Source organism: Silene latifolia, chromosome 5 (assembly GCF_048544455.1).
Source record: "Silene latifolia isolate original U9 population chromosome 5, ASM4854445v1, whole genome shotgun sequence".
Taxonomy (NCBI): Eukaryota; Viridiplantae; Streptophyta; class Magnoliopsida; order Caryophyllales; family Caryophyllaceae; genus Silene; species Silene latifolia.
Window position 1 is genome coordinate 29,331,469 of NC_133530.1, and position 14,234 is coordinate 29,345,702.

General features: G+C 38.4%; 2 protein-coding genes across 2 annotated transcripts; one reads left to right on the forward strand and one right to left on the reverse strand.

Annotated features, from left to right (window-relative positions):
* Positions 1-366: 366 nt before the first annotated feature.
* Positions 367-4,825, forward strand: LOC141656040 (helicase sen1-like). The gene is made up of 6 exons (XM_074462994.1): positions 367-846; positions 1,471-3,258; positions 3,349-3,673; positions 3,764-4,025; positions 4,111-4,368; positions 4,477-4,825. Exons 1-6 carry the CDS (start codon positions 700-702, stop codon positions 4,571-4,573), a joined length of 2,877 nt encoding a protein of 958 aa, XP_074319095.1. The 5' UTR covers positions 367-699; the 3' UTR covers positions 4,574-4,825.
* Positions 4,826-5,246: 421 nt separating this feature from the next.
* On the reverse strand, positions 5,247-6,095 carry LOC141655150 (uncharacterized). Its single transcript, XM_074462242.1, has one exon. The coding sequence runs from the start codon at positions 6,093-6,095 to the stop codon at positions 5,247-5,249; it is 849 nt and encodes a 282-aa protein (XP_074318343.1).
* Between the last annotated feature and the right edge of the window lie 8,139 nt (positions 6,096-14,234).

A 14,234-nucleotide genomic window follows, 5' to 3' on the forward strand; every position in this document is an offset into this window, starting at 1 on the left:
AAATATATTCATGTGAGATCTTGTTTGGTTCGTTTTTACGAGTATATTAAAAATATCTAATTTTTATAATTTTTGAAACTATGTAGGTAATGATATTTAGCGTGTAAAACACGTGTTGGCAAACGTGAAAAAAGTAAAGTGGTAGAGTGGAGTTGAATGGAGGAAGTACTATTTACCCAACACCCCAAAATTGCATATTTCAATGCTAAAGTAAATCCTACAAATAAGGAAAATAAAAAAAGATACTCGTAAATATAGTAAGACCTATATACACGGTTAACAGTATATACATATAATACTCGTTCGTAATATATTCCATAAATCCATACATTCCATTAATTCAATTCAAATTAGTTGCATGTGAATTCCATGAATCCGTACTTAAAAAACGGCCTAAGTCGATGACAATCGATGTGATTCAAGTACGTCGACTTTTCATAAAACAAAGCAAATTGGTAGACTTTTCATTGACGAATGATGTTTTAGTCTCCTCCTTTTTAATATAAACTGGTCTATTAAGTCTCCAAATGCACTTAAACTAGTACAATTTCCTTGTCATTGGAATAGTAGTATCTTTATTCATATATACTTTGGCAGTTAAAAGAGTTTCAAAAAACACAAAAATAGGAAAAGATAATTGTGGGTACATAATTTGTTATCAGTAGATCTTTTGAGAGTTGGTTTTCCTGATTTGCTATAATGTATAGTATGATGATGAAGAATAACAAGATGGAGCATGTAATTGTGGGAGAGAAGAAGAAGAAGACGAATGAAGACGGGTTGTTGAATTTGGTGTTTTCGTGGTCACCCAATGACATTCTTAACAATAACCTTTACAAGAACAAGGTATTCTTTTCGACGTTTACTTTTGTTTGGAGTAACGAATATTAAGCCGGCAACGGCAGTTTCCCTTGTTCGGATAGCAAAAAGGGTTTTAGAAAATGCGAAAATTGAGTTTTCTACTTAGGAGTTAAATTTAAATTGATAACTCAACTTCCCATTTCCTTTTCCTCCGTCACTTATTCATATTTTCCGTTGTTAATCTCTTTAATTTTGTTATTTTTTTCTATCATCTTCTATGCAAAAAATTTAAACAAATTCGGGTGAAGTAAAGCTTATTTTGCAAATTGTCACAATCACATTTTTTGGTGACAAATGAGACGCAACCATGACCTATTGCCACGATACCTCAATTTTAACAACCGGGTCAAGACCTCTCCGGTAAAATTGTCACACATTTGAGTGAAATACAACACTACAACATGGGAGATTGCCTTAACACTACGCATGTTCGATTCCTGACTCTTGCGAATGAAAAAGCCAAACTTTACCTGAAGGAGATTATCCCAACTGTTGGTAGGGATACTCCTTAGCTGTTGGTAGGAGATACTCCTGGTCAACACCAAAAATAACATATATTTAGTACCCTTGTGGTTATGGCATCAGTATAAATTGTATGCTATGCTGCAGGTTACTAGAATACCAGACACATTCTCATCAACAGCTGAATACTTGAATTCTTTCAAGCTGCCCCTCATTGAAGAGACACGAGCCGACTTCTGTTCCGGCTTGGAATCAATAGCTGAATCTCCTGCATCCGAGATAAAGGCAATCTGGATAGCTAAGGGTCATAAAGCCCCTAAAGAATTGCACTATAAAATCACGATCAAACCCGTTACTGACCTGTACAATCCCGGTGGATATTATGATCCAGAGTCCGGTGATGTTTTTGCTCTCTCCAATGTCAGGCCTCGAAACGTTGGTGATCTGATCCGTCCTGGTCAAAACATTATATTTGCCTATGTTGACTTGGCTAGTGAAGATGAACCTTCCATTTTGATAACACCATCCGAGGAATTAAATCGTTCAGAGCTACTAAGTAAGGAGAAAAACACGAGGCTGTTTGCTACGTTTGTGATGAACTTGACTACCAATAAGAGAATATGGAAAGCACTTCACCCTTGTCCGCAATCCCCTAACTTGGGTCTTCTTGAAAATTTGCTACAGCATAACCCTTCTGTGAGTCAAACTGTTACGTGTTCTTCACTTTCAACGATGCAGGGTGACAATGAGGACTGTTCTGTTTGTATTTCTGAAGAAGTCAGTAAGGTCAGGAAGTCTACTGTGTTAGACATCATCCGGTCATTTAGATTGGATAAATCTCAAACGAATGCTGTTCTAAGCAGCATTAGTATGGCAAAATGCCCGCACCAGAAAAACAATGTGAAACTGATTTGGGGTCCACCAGGAACAGGAAAGACCAAGACAGTCGCGTCTTTGTTGTTTGCGCTTCTTAAACTGAAATGCAGGATACTGACTTGTGCTCCAACTAACATAGCAGTTCTACAAGTCGCTAAAAGGCTTGTGAACATCTTCCTAGGGTCTGTCAGGAAGTATGATACTTACGGGTTGGGAGACATTGTTTTGTATGGAAATGAAAAAAGGATGAAGATAGATGAACATGAAGAGCTTGTTGATGTGTTTCTCCAGTATCGTATTAATATTCTCGAGAAATGTCTCGGCCATTTGACAGGTTGGAAATATAACTTAGATTCTATGATATGCTTACTTGAGGATCCCAGACAGCAGTATAATACTTACTTGGGCGGGGACAAAAGTAATGACGATGATACTGAGGATACTGTAGCAGATGGAGATTCAGTGAATCCGGAGTCATCAAAGAAAACGAAGAATAAGAAGAAGAACAAGAAGAAAATGAAGGATATCATTAATGAATCTTTGACAGGTCAACAAATAGAGCAGGAAAAAGAAAGTTGTATGACATTCGAGGAATTTGTGCTAAAAAAATTCCGGTCTGTATCACTTAAGTTAGTTTTCTGCGCGAAGAATTTGTACACCCATCTACCAACATTAGCCATCCCTTCAGATGTCGTCGTGCAGATGATTCAGCTGATTAATTTACTTGAGACACTTGAAAAGTCAAAAGAATCCTTTCAATTTGCAGATCTGATGATAAAAAAGATTGAACTTTATTCGATCCTGAAAGAACTACTTAATCGGTTTCCACGCCCCAAAATCGAAGGATCATTGAGGGATTTCTGTTTGGGAAATGCTCGTTTGATATTCTGTACTGCATCAGGCTCTATCAAAATGCAGTCACCTGTCGAAATGGTGGTAATAGATGAAGCTGCACAGCTCAAGGAATGTGAGTCGGCTATTCCATTACAGATTCCCGGTGTCAGAAACGCACTTCTTATTGGGGATGACCGACAGCTCCCTGCCATGGTTCAGAGCAAGGTTAATTTTAATTTTAATTTTAATTCCATTTCCACCTTTCTATATAGTTGCATCCTCTGAAATTCTTGATCTGAATTTTGACATTGTTAGGTTTCGGCAAATGTTAACTTTGGACGGAGTCTGTTTCAAAGGCTAGCAAGTTTAGGGAAAAAGAAACATCTTTTGAAGATTCAGTACAGAATGCATCCAACCATTAGTTCATTCCCCAATCGGAAGTTTTACGCCAACAGTATAGTAAATGCATCAAATGTAAAGCTGAGAAGCTATACTAGAAAATTTCTCAAAGGGAACATGTATAGCTCCTACACTTTCATTAATGTATCGACGGGTATGGAAGATTTCAGCAAAGGACATAGCCCAAGAAATCTAGCGGAAGCAGAAGTAGTTAATCAAATCATCGGAAAGCTCTATAGCTGTAAGTTCTCTGTTTTTTCCCCATTAGGTCTAGCTGCACAATATTTGTTAACTCGTAAACTAGCTAATTGGGTTTTAACTAATATTGCAGATCATTGTAACACCAAGACGGCTATTAGTGTGGGAGTTATATCACCGTATAAGGGTCAAGTAGGTCTTTTGGAGGAAACGTTTGGTAAGAAATATGCTGGACGTAAGGGAAATGGGTTTACTGTCAATGTTCGGTCTGTTGATGGGTTTCAAGGAGGTGAAGAGGACATAATTATAATATCAACAGTTCGATGCAATGGAAATGGTTCAGTTGGTTTTCTTTCAAATCATCAGAGAACAAATGTTGCTCTCACCAGGGCACGGTATGTTCTCACATTTTTACACGATGGACACTCGTAACTAAATTCTTCTCAGTAAACATCATTTTTTTCTCCTGAATTTGTGCAGGTACTGTCTTTGGATAGTTGGGAGCGGGAGTACTTTGGCGCGCAGTGGAACAGTGTGGCAGAAACTTGTGAGTGACGCTAAAATGAGAGGGTGTTTCTATAACGCAGATGAAGCTGCAGAGTTTAAGCAAGCTTCAAAACCAGCCTTAATTAAGAGTAGCCGAACACCTTCTAAACTCGATCCTGCAGAGTCTTTGTCAAGCCAGTTAGCGAATATCAGTTTAAACGACAACCAAGTGAAACTAAATCCATTCTTAAAGTAATCACAAGCTTTTGCCTTTCGTTTACACACATGCTTATGTCAAACCGTTACCATTGAAGTAACATTCGCTGATTAATTATTGTTATGTTGTTTTTTCCTTGTCAGGGATAACAAAGTGTCGAGATTAAAGAGAGGAGGTGGGATCACTTGCAATGGTGTTAAAGAAGGCAGGCTCGAGTGGCGGCAGCTGCAAACAAAATAACTGATGTGCAAACAGTTCTTATTTCTTTACCGATTTCAGATGGAATGAATGCAGTCTGAGTGTGCAGTATGATTTTGCGACTTTAGTTCGAAGTCTTAAGCTGTTATGATTCAGTAATTGACATGCCCATATGAATTTACGATAAGTGGCGCATTTTCTGGGGAACTAAAAACCTATGATCCGGTAGCTCCATGATTTACATCCTCAAGTCTATTTGACAATGTCTCAATTGGGTTTGTTAGAACACATTTGATTGATGATGTCAAGTCCCTTGTTATTTGATTGTTTGCTTTTAGTTGAAAATGATTAGTAATTAAAGCAATCAAATGGACTCTCAACGATGGCTTAGCATTATCAAGATAAAGCAATCAATAAGTCAAGATAATGATATTATCCTAGTCTTAGTCGAAAATTGTAATAGTAAGTGTAACACTCTTTTTTTTTTCGATAAAATGTAAAAAATATATTAAAAAATAACGGCTAACCAGTACATCAGCTTTGGATCAGAAATAGGCTCAGCCCAACTAGCAATCCATACAAAAACCTCATCAGACAAACCGAAACAAAAGACGACCCACAACAAAACCTAATATACCATCAAAATCAGATGCCGTCTCCTCTACTTTCCCCTTTTCATCAATCTACCAACTGCAACTCCTTGATCCCGAAAACTTTAATGGAAACCAATCGCCTTAATCCATCGCCCATCCCCATCTGATGATCGATGACGAAGACCAGCGAATCGTGTTCTTAACTCCTTAATCACCAACTGAATCACTCTCTTCGGTCTCATAATCATCGCCTCAAATTTACAGGAGTTTCTCTGATGCCAAACCTGATAGATGCATGCATTCAGAACAGATCGTATAACGTCTTTTCGAAGCTTTGATCCATGCAGACTCAAACTCCATCCCAAAATGTCCTGAGTAGGCAGTCTTTCTCCAATCCATCTACTAAAACCGTCCACAAGCCGTCTACTATAAGCACAATCAAAAAAAAGGTGATCTATTGTTTCACTGGACCTGCCACAAAGGTAACAGGTATCCTCTTCACAGCATCCTAACCTTTTAAGTTTTGCATTTGTATTCATGGCTTTGTGATGATATAGCCACGAGATGAAAGCATGTTTAGGCATAGTTATTTGTGACCAAACTGTATGATTCCAGGACACGGTATTCCCTTTATCCCTAAGACATTCATATCCTTTGGCGACTGTATATTCCTGACCTTTTTGTGATGTCCATTGATGTTGATTGTAGTGCTCTGCTAGTATATTCTTTGTCTTGCATAATTTTTTCCAATACCAACTAGCATCAGTTTTAGGGCTATATCCTTGCCAAGCTTCATTTTTTATATAGATTTGATTGACCCACCTGACCCAAAGATGGTCAGCCTTGGAAGATATCCACCATACTAGTTTACCCACAGCAGCTTTGTTCCAGATTGCATCATTTTTAAGTCCAAGACCCCCTTCATTCTTGGGCTTGCACACCTTTTCCCATGCCACAAGCGGGGACCTCATATATTCTGCTCCCCCATCCCATAGGAAGTTTCTGCAGATGCTTTCAATTTGAGTGATTACTCCACTTGGGAGGATAAACATAGTGGCCCAGCAGTTGTGAAAAGTTTTGAGCACTGCCTTAATCAGTACCAAACGACCTGCATATGATAGTTTTTTTGTCCCCAAGTTTCTGATTTTGGTAAGAATTTTTGTCAATTAAAGGCCTACAGTCTTGGGCATTCAATCTGGTACTCTTGATTGGGACTCCTAAATATTTGAATGGGAGTCTCCCCTCCACCATACCTGATCTCTGGAGTATATCTGTTTTTACACTGTCTTTGACCCCATTAAAATATGCATTGGATTTTCCTTTGCTCATTTTAAGCCCAGAAGACTTAGAAAATGTGGCAAAAGTTCTTATCAAAATTGTGATAGATTTGGCATCCCCTTTACAGAAAAGGAGTAGGTCATCTGCAAACATCAAATGAGTGAGTCTTAGAGGCTTACAAAGAGGGTGGTACCTGAAATTTGGATCCTCTGTAGTATACTTTAGGAGTCGGGATAAATAGTCCATGCATATAGTGAATAACAGGGGAGATAGAGGGTCTCCCTGTCTCAGACCCCTTTGACCTTTGAAGAAACCAAAAATCTCTCCATTTAGGTTTAAGGAATAGGAGGCTGTTGTTACGCATTGATCAATCCAGACTCGGAACTGCTTGGGAAATTTCATAGCTTTAAGGAGTTGTCGCAAAAAAACCCATTCTATTGTGTCATAAGCTTTTTGAAGATCCATTTTTAGCAAGCACCTAGGAGACACTGCCTTCCTATTGTAAAGCTTTATCAAGTCCTGACAAATCAAAATATTTTCCATGATGCTTCTGCCCTGAATAAAACCCCCTTGATTAGGAGCAATAATCTCAGGTAACACTCTTGCTAGCCTGTTGCAAATAAGCTTGGAGATGCATTTGTAAATAACATTACAACATGCTATGGGCCTATACTGGAGTACAGATTTAGGTCTGGTTACTTTTGGAATTAAAGTAACTACTGTTGCATTTAATTGTTTTAGCATCTGACCTGTGTCAAAAAAATCAAGGATAGCTGCAGTTATATCTTCCCCCACTATGTCCCATGAGTCTTTGAAAAATTTGCTTGAGAAACCATTGGGACCTGGTGCTTTGTCATTTGGAATATGGAAAATAATGTCTTTTATTTCTTCTTTAGTGATGGGAGTCAACAAAGCCTGAACATGAGCATCAGTAAACAACTTTCCTTCATGCACCACTTTATGATTAACTTTTGTAACTTCTTCCTGGGAACCCAAAAGCATTTCATAATAATCCAAGAAAGCCTTTTGTATACTCTTCTCATCTGTGCATAGCTGATTATTATGATCTTTTAATTGAGCAATGAAATGCTTATTTCTTCTTGCCTTAATGACTCCATGAAAATAGGAAGAGTTCATATCTCCATTCTGGATCCAATGGGCTTTAGCTTTCTGCCTCAAAAAATCAATTTTAGCCTCTTGGAGTACTCTTGAGGCCTGATTAGCCTCATATTCTTGCCTCATTAGTTTCATGTCCCCTGGATTATTCACCAACTCTTTCTGCAGCATAATCAGTTTAGTGTGTACAATATCAGCTGTATTTTCAATATCTGAGAAATGGTCCCTGTTTATCTTCCTCAAAACAGGCTTCAACATTTTGAGCTTCCTAACCACCTTATACATTTTAGTACCATAGACTGAGTTCCTCCAATTTGTGCTTACACACTCCAGAAATCCAGGGACAGTACTCCATATATTAAAAAATTTGAATGATCTTTTCCTGGAGCCTAGTGTAGGAGATTCACTCACTAGGCAAGGAGTATGATCGAACATTCCCTCTGGCAAGAAATTTGCAAAAAGATTAGGGAAACTGTGCAACCATTCTTGATTGACAAGGATTCTGTCAAGCCTACTATACACCCTAGTTTCTGGTGGCTGCTTGTTATTCCATGTATAATAAGCACCAGTAGCTTTCATGTCAGTGAGGCCACAAGTATTCAGACAGGCCTGAAAAGGATCTGCTTCAGCATTTGAGACAGGTCCCCCAAGTCTTTCAGTCCCAGTCAAAACACAGTTGAAATCTCCCCCCAAAGACCATGGCCCATTTATAGTTCCAGCAATTCTTCTTAAGTTTGTCCAGAGAGATTCCCTCTCTCCAATCCCATTAAAAGCATAGATAAACGTCATATAGAACTGCCTCTGATGTAAGAGATCTTTTATATGTATATGAATGTATTAGGGATCATATTCCAGGAATTGAATATCTACCATCTGAGGTTTCCAAAGGACCCAAACCCTGCCTCCTCTATGATATGCATTATTTGTACTGACACTCCAATCCTTAAAAATGTTATTCTGAACTTTATTCAAATTACATGATTTAACTTTTGTTTCTAGTAAACCAAAACAACTAACATTATTATTATGCATAAATTTATTAATAATAGCCTGCTTCCCCTCCCTGTTCATCCCTATAACGTTCCAAAAACCAAAAATCATGGGTTTAAGTTTAGAGGATCAATACCAGATAAACCATGACTAGCTGTTGGAGTGGTAGTACCACTCAAAACTTCTTTGTATGTTGGAGAATTCTGACCAGATGAAGGCTCAATGTTGGTGGAAGGTGGCCTTGAGAATCTGACCAATCTCACTGGGGACACAGATCCCCTATGAGTCATAACAGGTCTTATTTCTAGAGTCCTGACAATATTGGTCACCTCCTTTTGAACCAGTGATTTCTGAGCTTGCTGACTTTGTTGTTGCACTGGTCGCCAAATCTTTTGCACAGGTATCTGTTTTGGAACTTTCTTATCCTTCCTGCAATTTTTTGTTTCATGCCCTAGTTGTTTACATTTAGTACATAGACTTGGTTTCCATTCATACTCAATCTCAATCTCTATTAACTGTTGCTTTTCATCCATGAATTTTACCTTGTTTGGAAAGAATTGCCCCAGTTTCAAGTCAACCATTACTCGTGCAAACCCTAACCTGGTTTTCTGTTTTGTAGCTGTATCACTTTTAATATATGTGCCTACCAGGTTTGCAATCTTTTTGAGGCTCAATCCCCAAAATTTCAAAGGTAGTTTGTGCATTCTAATCCACGCAGGTACACTTTTTATCCCTTCTTTTGTCAATTCCACTTCAGGTTGCCATTCCTTGATAACTAAAGGTTTGTTATCAAAAAGGAAATGGCCACTTTGAAGTACAGCCTGTTTCATTTTTTCAGTGTGAAATCTTGCTAGAAAAACTCCATTGGGCAAGAAAGATAACTTATCAATTGTATATTTATTCCAGATACGCTTCAGGAAACCTTCAAGGATCTGCCATGGAGGGTTTGCACCAACCACAAATCCATAGACTGCCTGTTGCCAGTACACGAGTTCATCTTGGACATCTTCTTCAGTCAGTTGAAGCATTTCAATTGGTTCCTCTTCCAGAATTTCCATCACCTTCTTACCATGTCGTTCATACCAGACCTGCTCTTCCTCCTGATCTGATATGGCCTGCTCATCAGACTCTTCCTCCAAATCATCCTCTATGGTATATGCAGGGATACCTTCACTTTCATGAAGACTGTTCTGTTTTGCAACCTCATCACCGTCTGGTTTCCCCAAGACTTTTTCCTTTTCAGCAATGATCTTAGATGTTGTATCTTTAGGTTTTGAAGTACTGCTTTGTTTAGATGAAGCCTTCTTATTAGTCTTTTTTGCCATTAGAGACAAGAAAGTACTGTCACTTTTTCCAGAATGACGGCAGTCAAAGCATTATCTCTCTCTACTTTCTCTCTCTAGGGTTTTTTTCTACCTATATTCATGTCAAGTGGCTGCAAAACCATGCAACAGTGCACTGCACTGTGTTTTTTGATACTACCATATGGAGGAACGTTTTTAAGCGAAATGTTTAATTGTTAAAACGTTACAAATTTCATATTATCAAAACTTTAACATTTGAATTTTCAAAGTTTGAAAACAAATCTAAAAATTTAAGTTACAAATCCACATTGATTAAACCTCTAGATTTGTGCATTTACCTTTTACCAAAATGGTAAGTTAAACTTGTCAAAGTTTTAAATCTAGAAAAGTTTTTTACCATTTTGGTAAAGTGTGACATGTTGAATGTTTTGGAAAGAGTTTTCTAATTTTGATTCAAGACTTGTGCTCCAAGGCTACAACCTAACACTTACCATCACTCAAAGACTATCTATTTAATATTGGATTTAATTATCTAAGTTGTACTACTTATGATCAAATCCACTATAAATAGAGTGTCTTAGTCTCATTTATTTCCCAAGACTTTCCAAAGCATTTATTGTAAAACCTTGCAAATCATTTGTGCATTTAAAGCTTTGTTCTTCAAGTATTTGCAAAACGTTTTTCAGATTTTAAAGTCTTCATTTGTTTTCGAAAAGCTGTAAACCTCCAAGTATCAGTTCGTTGTACTCTAATATAATGAGTTTGTTCCATGATTCTCGTGTTAAGTCTTAATTGTAATCTCCATGTTCATTAAGTGAACTCTTGAGATTCAGAGATTCTGTACACCTTGAGATTCAGAGATTCTGTACACCTTGAGATAGAACACATAAACTCTTAAAGTGGAGTAGCTTTAAGTTTGAATGCAACTGGAGTAGGTTGGCTAGTTATTTTCATATGTAAGGAATTTAGTAAGTTTGAGTAAATTTCTAAACAAGCAATAAAATAACGGTTGGACGTAGGCCTCGAAGTAGAGGCTGAACCAATTTTTAAATGTCGGTTGTTTGTTCATTTACTTTTACGTTCTTTCACTTTGCTATTTTTCGTTTATATCTAATCAAGTTCTGTGTCACAGTCAACTATACTGTGACATAAAATGGCTGTACCATCTTGTAAACTTACATTCTATTAAGTTTTTCAAGGTTTGTGCTTTACAATTCTTTACTTAAGTTATCAACTAATTTAAGAACAAAAATTAAAAAGGTACATCTAATTCACCCCCTCCCCCTCTTAGGTGTTTATCGTTCTTAACTCTTCAATTGGTATCAGAGCCTCGTGCTCTTGATATTTGTTAAAACCAAAGAGTTGATCCTATAGTTATGGACGATTCAAAACACACTAAGTATCTCATCTTCAAGGGAGAAAACTATGCTTGGTGGAAACATCGCACGAGCGATAACCCATGTTCATTAATATGCACATTCCCTCTTGTGGCGGGTTCCACAAAGGGCGAATCAAGGGCGTGAAGTCACTCCCGCAAGTACTCCACACAACCGAGGACGCTCCTCGCAAACATCATCACACCATCTCAAGTCCAATACTCCATACTCCAAGCAACCAACAATAATCAACAACAACATTAATCATATCGATTAAATCACAACAACGCATCTTAAATCAATTATACATTAAACTGAGTAGGAAAACCCTACCTTAGCACAAATCTGAAACGAGACAAGAAAGCTAGAACGACTCCTCTACGAAATCTCCACCTAACAATAACCATACAATCTAATCACAATCATGCGCAAAATCCCTTTTTCCCCCAAATCACAAAACTAGGGTAAACCCTAAAAAGACAAACTGACAAAACTCATAGGACTAGTGGCTTACCGACACAATCGACGCAAGAGAGGAATGAACAAGACTCACGAGCAATCCACAAACTTGAGAGAGATTATAGATGATTAGAGTTACGTTTGAAGGTTTGGGTTTTGGTAAAAAGTAATTATGAAACTGTAAATCCCGTTTTATAACTCTAATCCACTCAAAATCAAACCGCGGAAATAATCACCTTCGGACCGGATACTCGATCAAGTATAGAGTATACTCGGCCGAGTATCCCCTAAGTATTACCATCATCGTCCGAGTATTCCTGGACAGTAGCCTGACCAAAAATACACGACGCATTACTCGGCCGAGTAAGCCATATTCGGCCGAGTAACAGACTTAGAAAATTGTAGTATTACAATTGACCATTTTCATCCCGTTTGTAATACTACGTATTTATGAGTCTCTGGGTACTCTATCGAGTAGGCCTTACTCTGTCGAGTAAGGGCGAGTTGCAGTTTAAAATAATTTCTGACCTGTTGGGTACTCGATCGAGTAGCGTGGATACTCGATCGAGTAAGGGGGAACTCGATCGAGTACCTTAGCTACTCGATCGAGTAACTGGTTTACGGGGGATGATTTCTTGGGTTTTGTTAATAATGCGATTAAGTATATAATAACTTCCGTCATTCTTCTTAAACACTTTTTAAAACCTAATCACTGTGAAAAGAAAAATCAAACTACGTCATTCGCTTTAATCGCATTGTTGGCAAATCCCGGAGCTTGGAAGGTCGGATTTTACCTTGCTTTATACCGTTGTGATCCTTGCGTCGAGGGTAAGACCTGTGTACCATTTTTATAGTATTTCATTAAAGTTAGTTAAACCCTAATATTGGGAATTGGGGGTTTTGTTGTGTTATATGCATGGTAGTGATTATATGTTTGTATGTTAGGAGGAGGATTCGTAGAGGAAGCATTTTGATATCAGCTGTGAGATCGTCTGATTATGTTGTGCTTTCCAGATAGGGTTTCCCTACTCAGTATTAGTCCCATAATTGGTTGTTTATGTGTTGTGGTTGTTGAATAATATCGTAATTCTGTTGTGACGGTTGTTGATTGTGATTGTTTGTCTCTGGTTCTCGAGATGTGTTCTCGGCTGAGTGGAGTCACTTGCGGGAGTGGCTTCACGCCCTATTTTCGCCTCCTGTGGAACCCGCCACAGGAGGGATGTGCACATTAATGGGACAGGGTTTCCGCTCGGTATGATGAGCGGGGATTTGGTGGGTACGGCTGCGGTCCCCCACTGGCAGGGCTGGTCCAGTGGACAGTCGGTGACGGAGATTGATTGGAGTGGGTGATTGTGTGTATTTGCTTGGTTTGTGTTAATTCTTTATCTTGTTGGTTATATAAATTGTGTGATTAGTCGACCCGGTTTATTGTTTTAAAACCGAGGTGATCCATTCGGGGAAGGTGAGCGGATATTGAGCGGTATGAGTTAGTCGGGATATTTGGGATGTGCCACGGTCGATGATAGAAGTCTTCGTGTAGCTAGTAGTTTAATAAACATTTCGATTAGGCTGATTAGACAGTTGGTTTGAAACATGTATTCGTATTTTGGTTTTGGTTTTGAGATTGTAACCTTTCGCTAAAGTATTTCTATTTAAATGTTGTTTCATTATTGTTTATTTGATTATCATTGCCTCGGGTAACCGAGATGGTAGCATCCTTATAACTGAGTGGTCCTGGTAAGGCACTTGGAGTATGGGGGTGTTACAAAATGGTATCAGAGCGACGATCCTGAAACCTATAACCAATGAACCTAATGAATATAGGGAGTCAATTAAAATGAACCCGGGGTAAAGGTTGTAGGAGCTAATGCAAAGGCTTGGGAGACGTCCTAAAGTAGCGAAATCGCCCTACAATTTTGAACCGGTCACATGGGGGGATATATGTCAAGTCGTATGTGTTGTTTGTTCGCTTGTGTGTGGATGTGATGAAGTATGTTGTGATTGTTGGATGTTTGGAGTAGAAGGTTGAGAATATGAATGAAAGATTGATGAGACATATAGAACTGTTGTTGGAATAAGAAGCATGTTGAATGTTTACTATGTGGCGTTTGATAACATGATATAGTTGTTTTGTTAATCGTATGAAGAGATGAGTAGCATAGTATGCTTAACTATGATATAATTTTGTGTTTATAAAGTTGTTTTATATGTTGGGATATGATATAACATGCGGGTAGTATATCCGAGTTAGCATGACTCGATCGAGTGGGTCCGAATCGATCGAGTGGGTATTTGACGATTTTGCAACCAGAATCGAGTTTTTGGGCACTCGATCGAGTATCTAGGGTACTCGATCGAGTAGGGGGTCACTCGATCGAGTAGCCTGTCTACTCGGTCGAGTATGTTAGAGATCAGAAGGTTTATTTGGGGTCTGGAGTCGGGGCACTCGATCGAGTATAGTGGGCACTCGATCGAGTAGCCTCTTACTCGATCGAGTAGGTTTGGGCACTCGATCGAGTAGGTTCTGGGCAGTCTGTTTTCGTGTTTTGGGGTTATAATGCGTATGTTTATGTCTACCCTTTCTTAT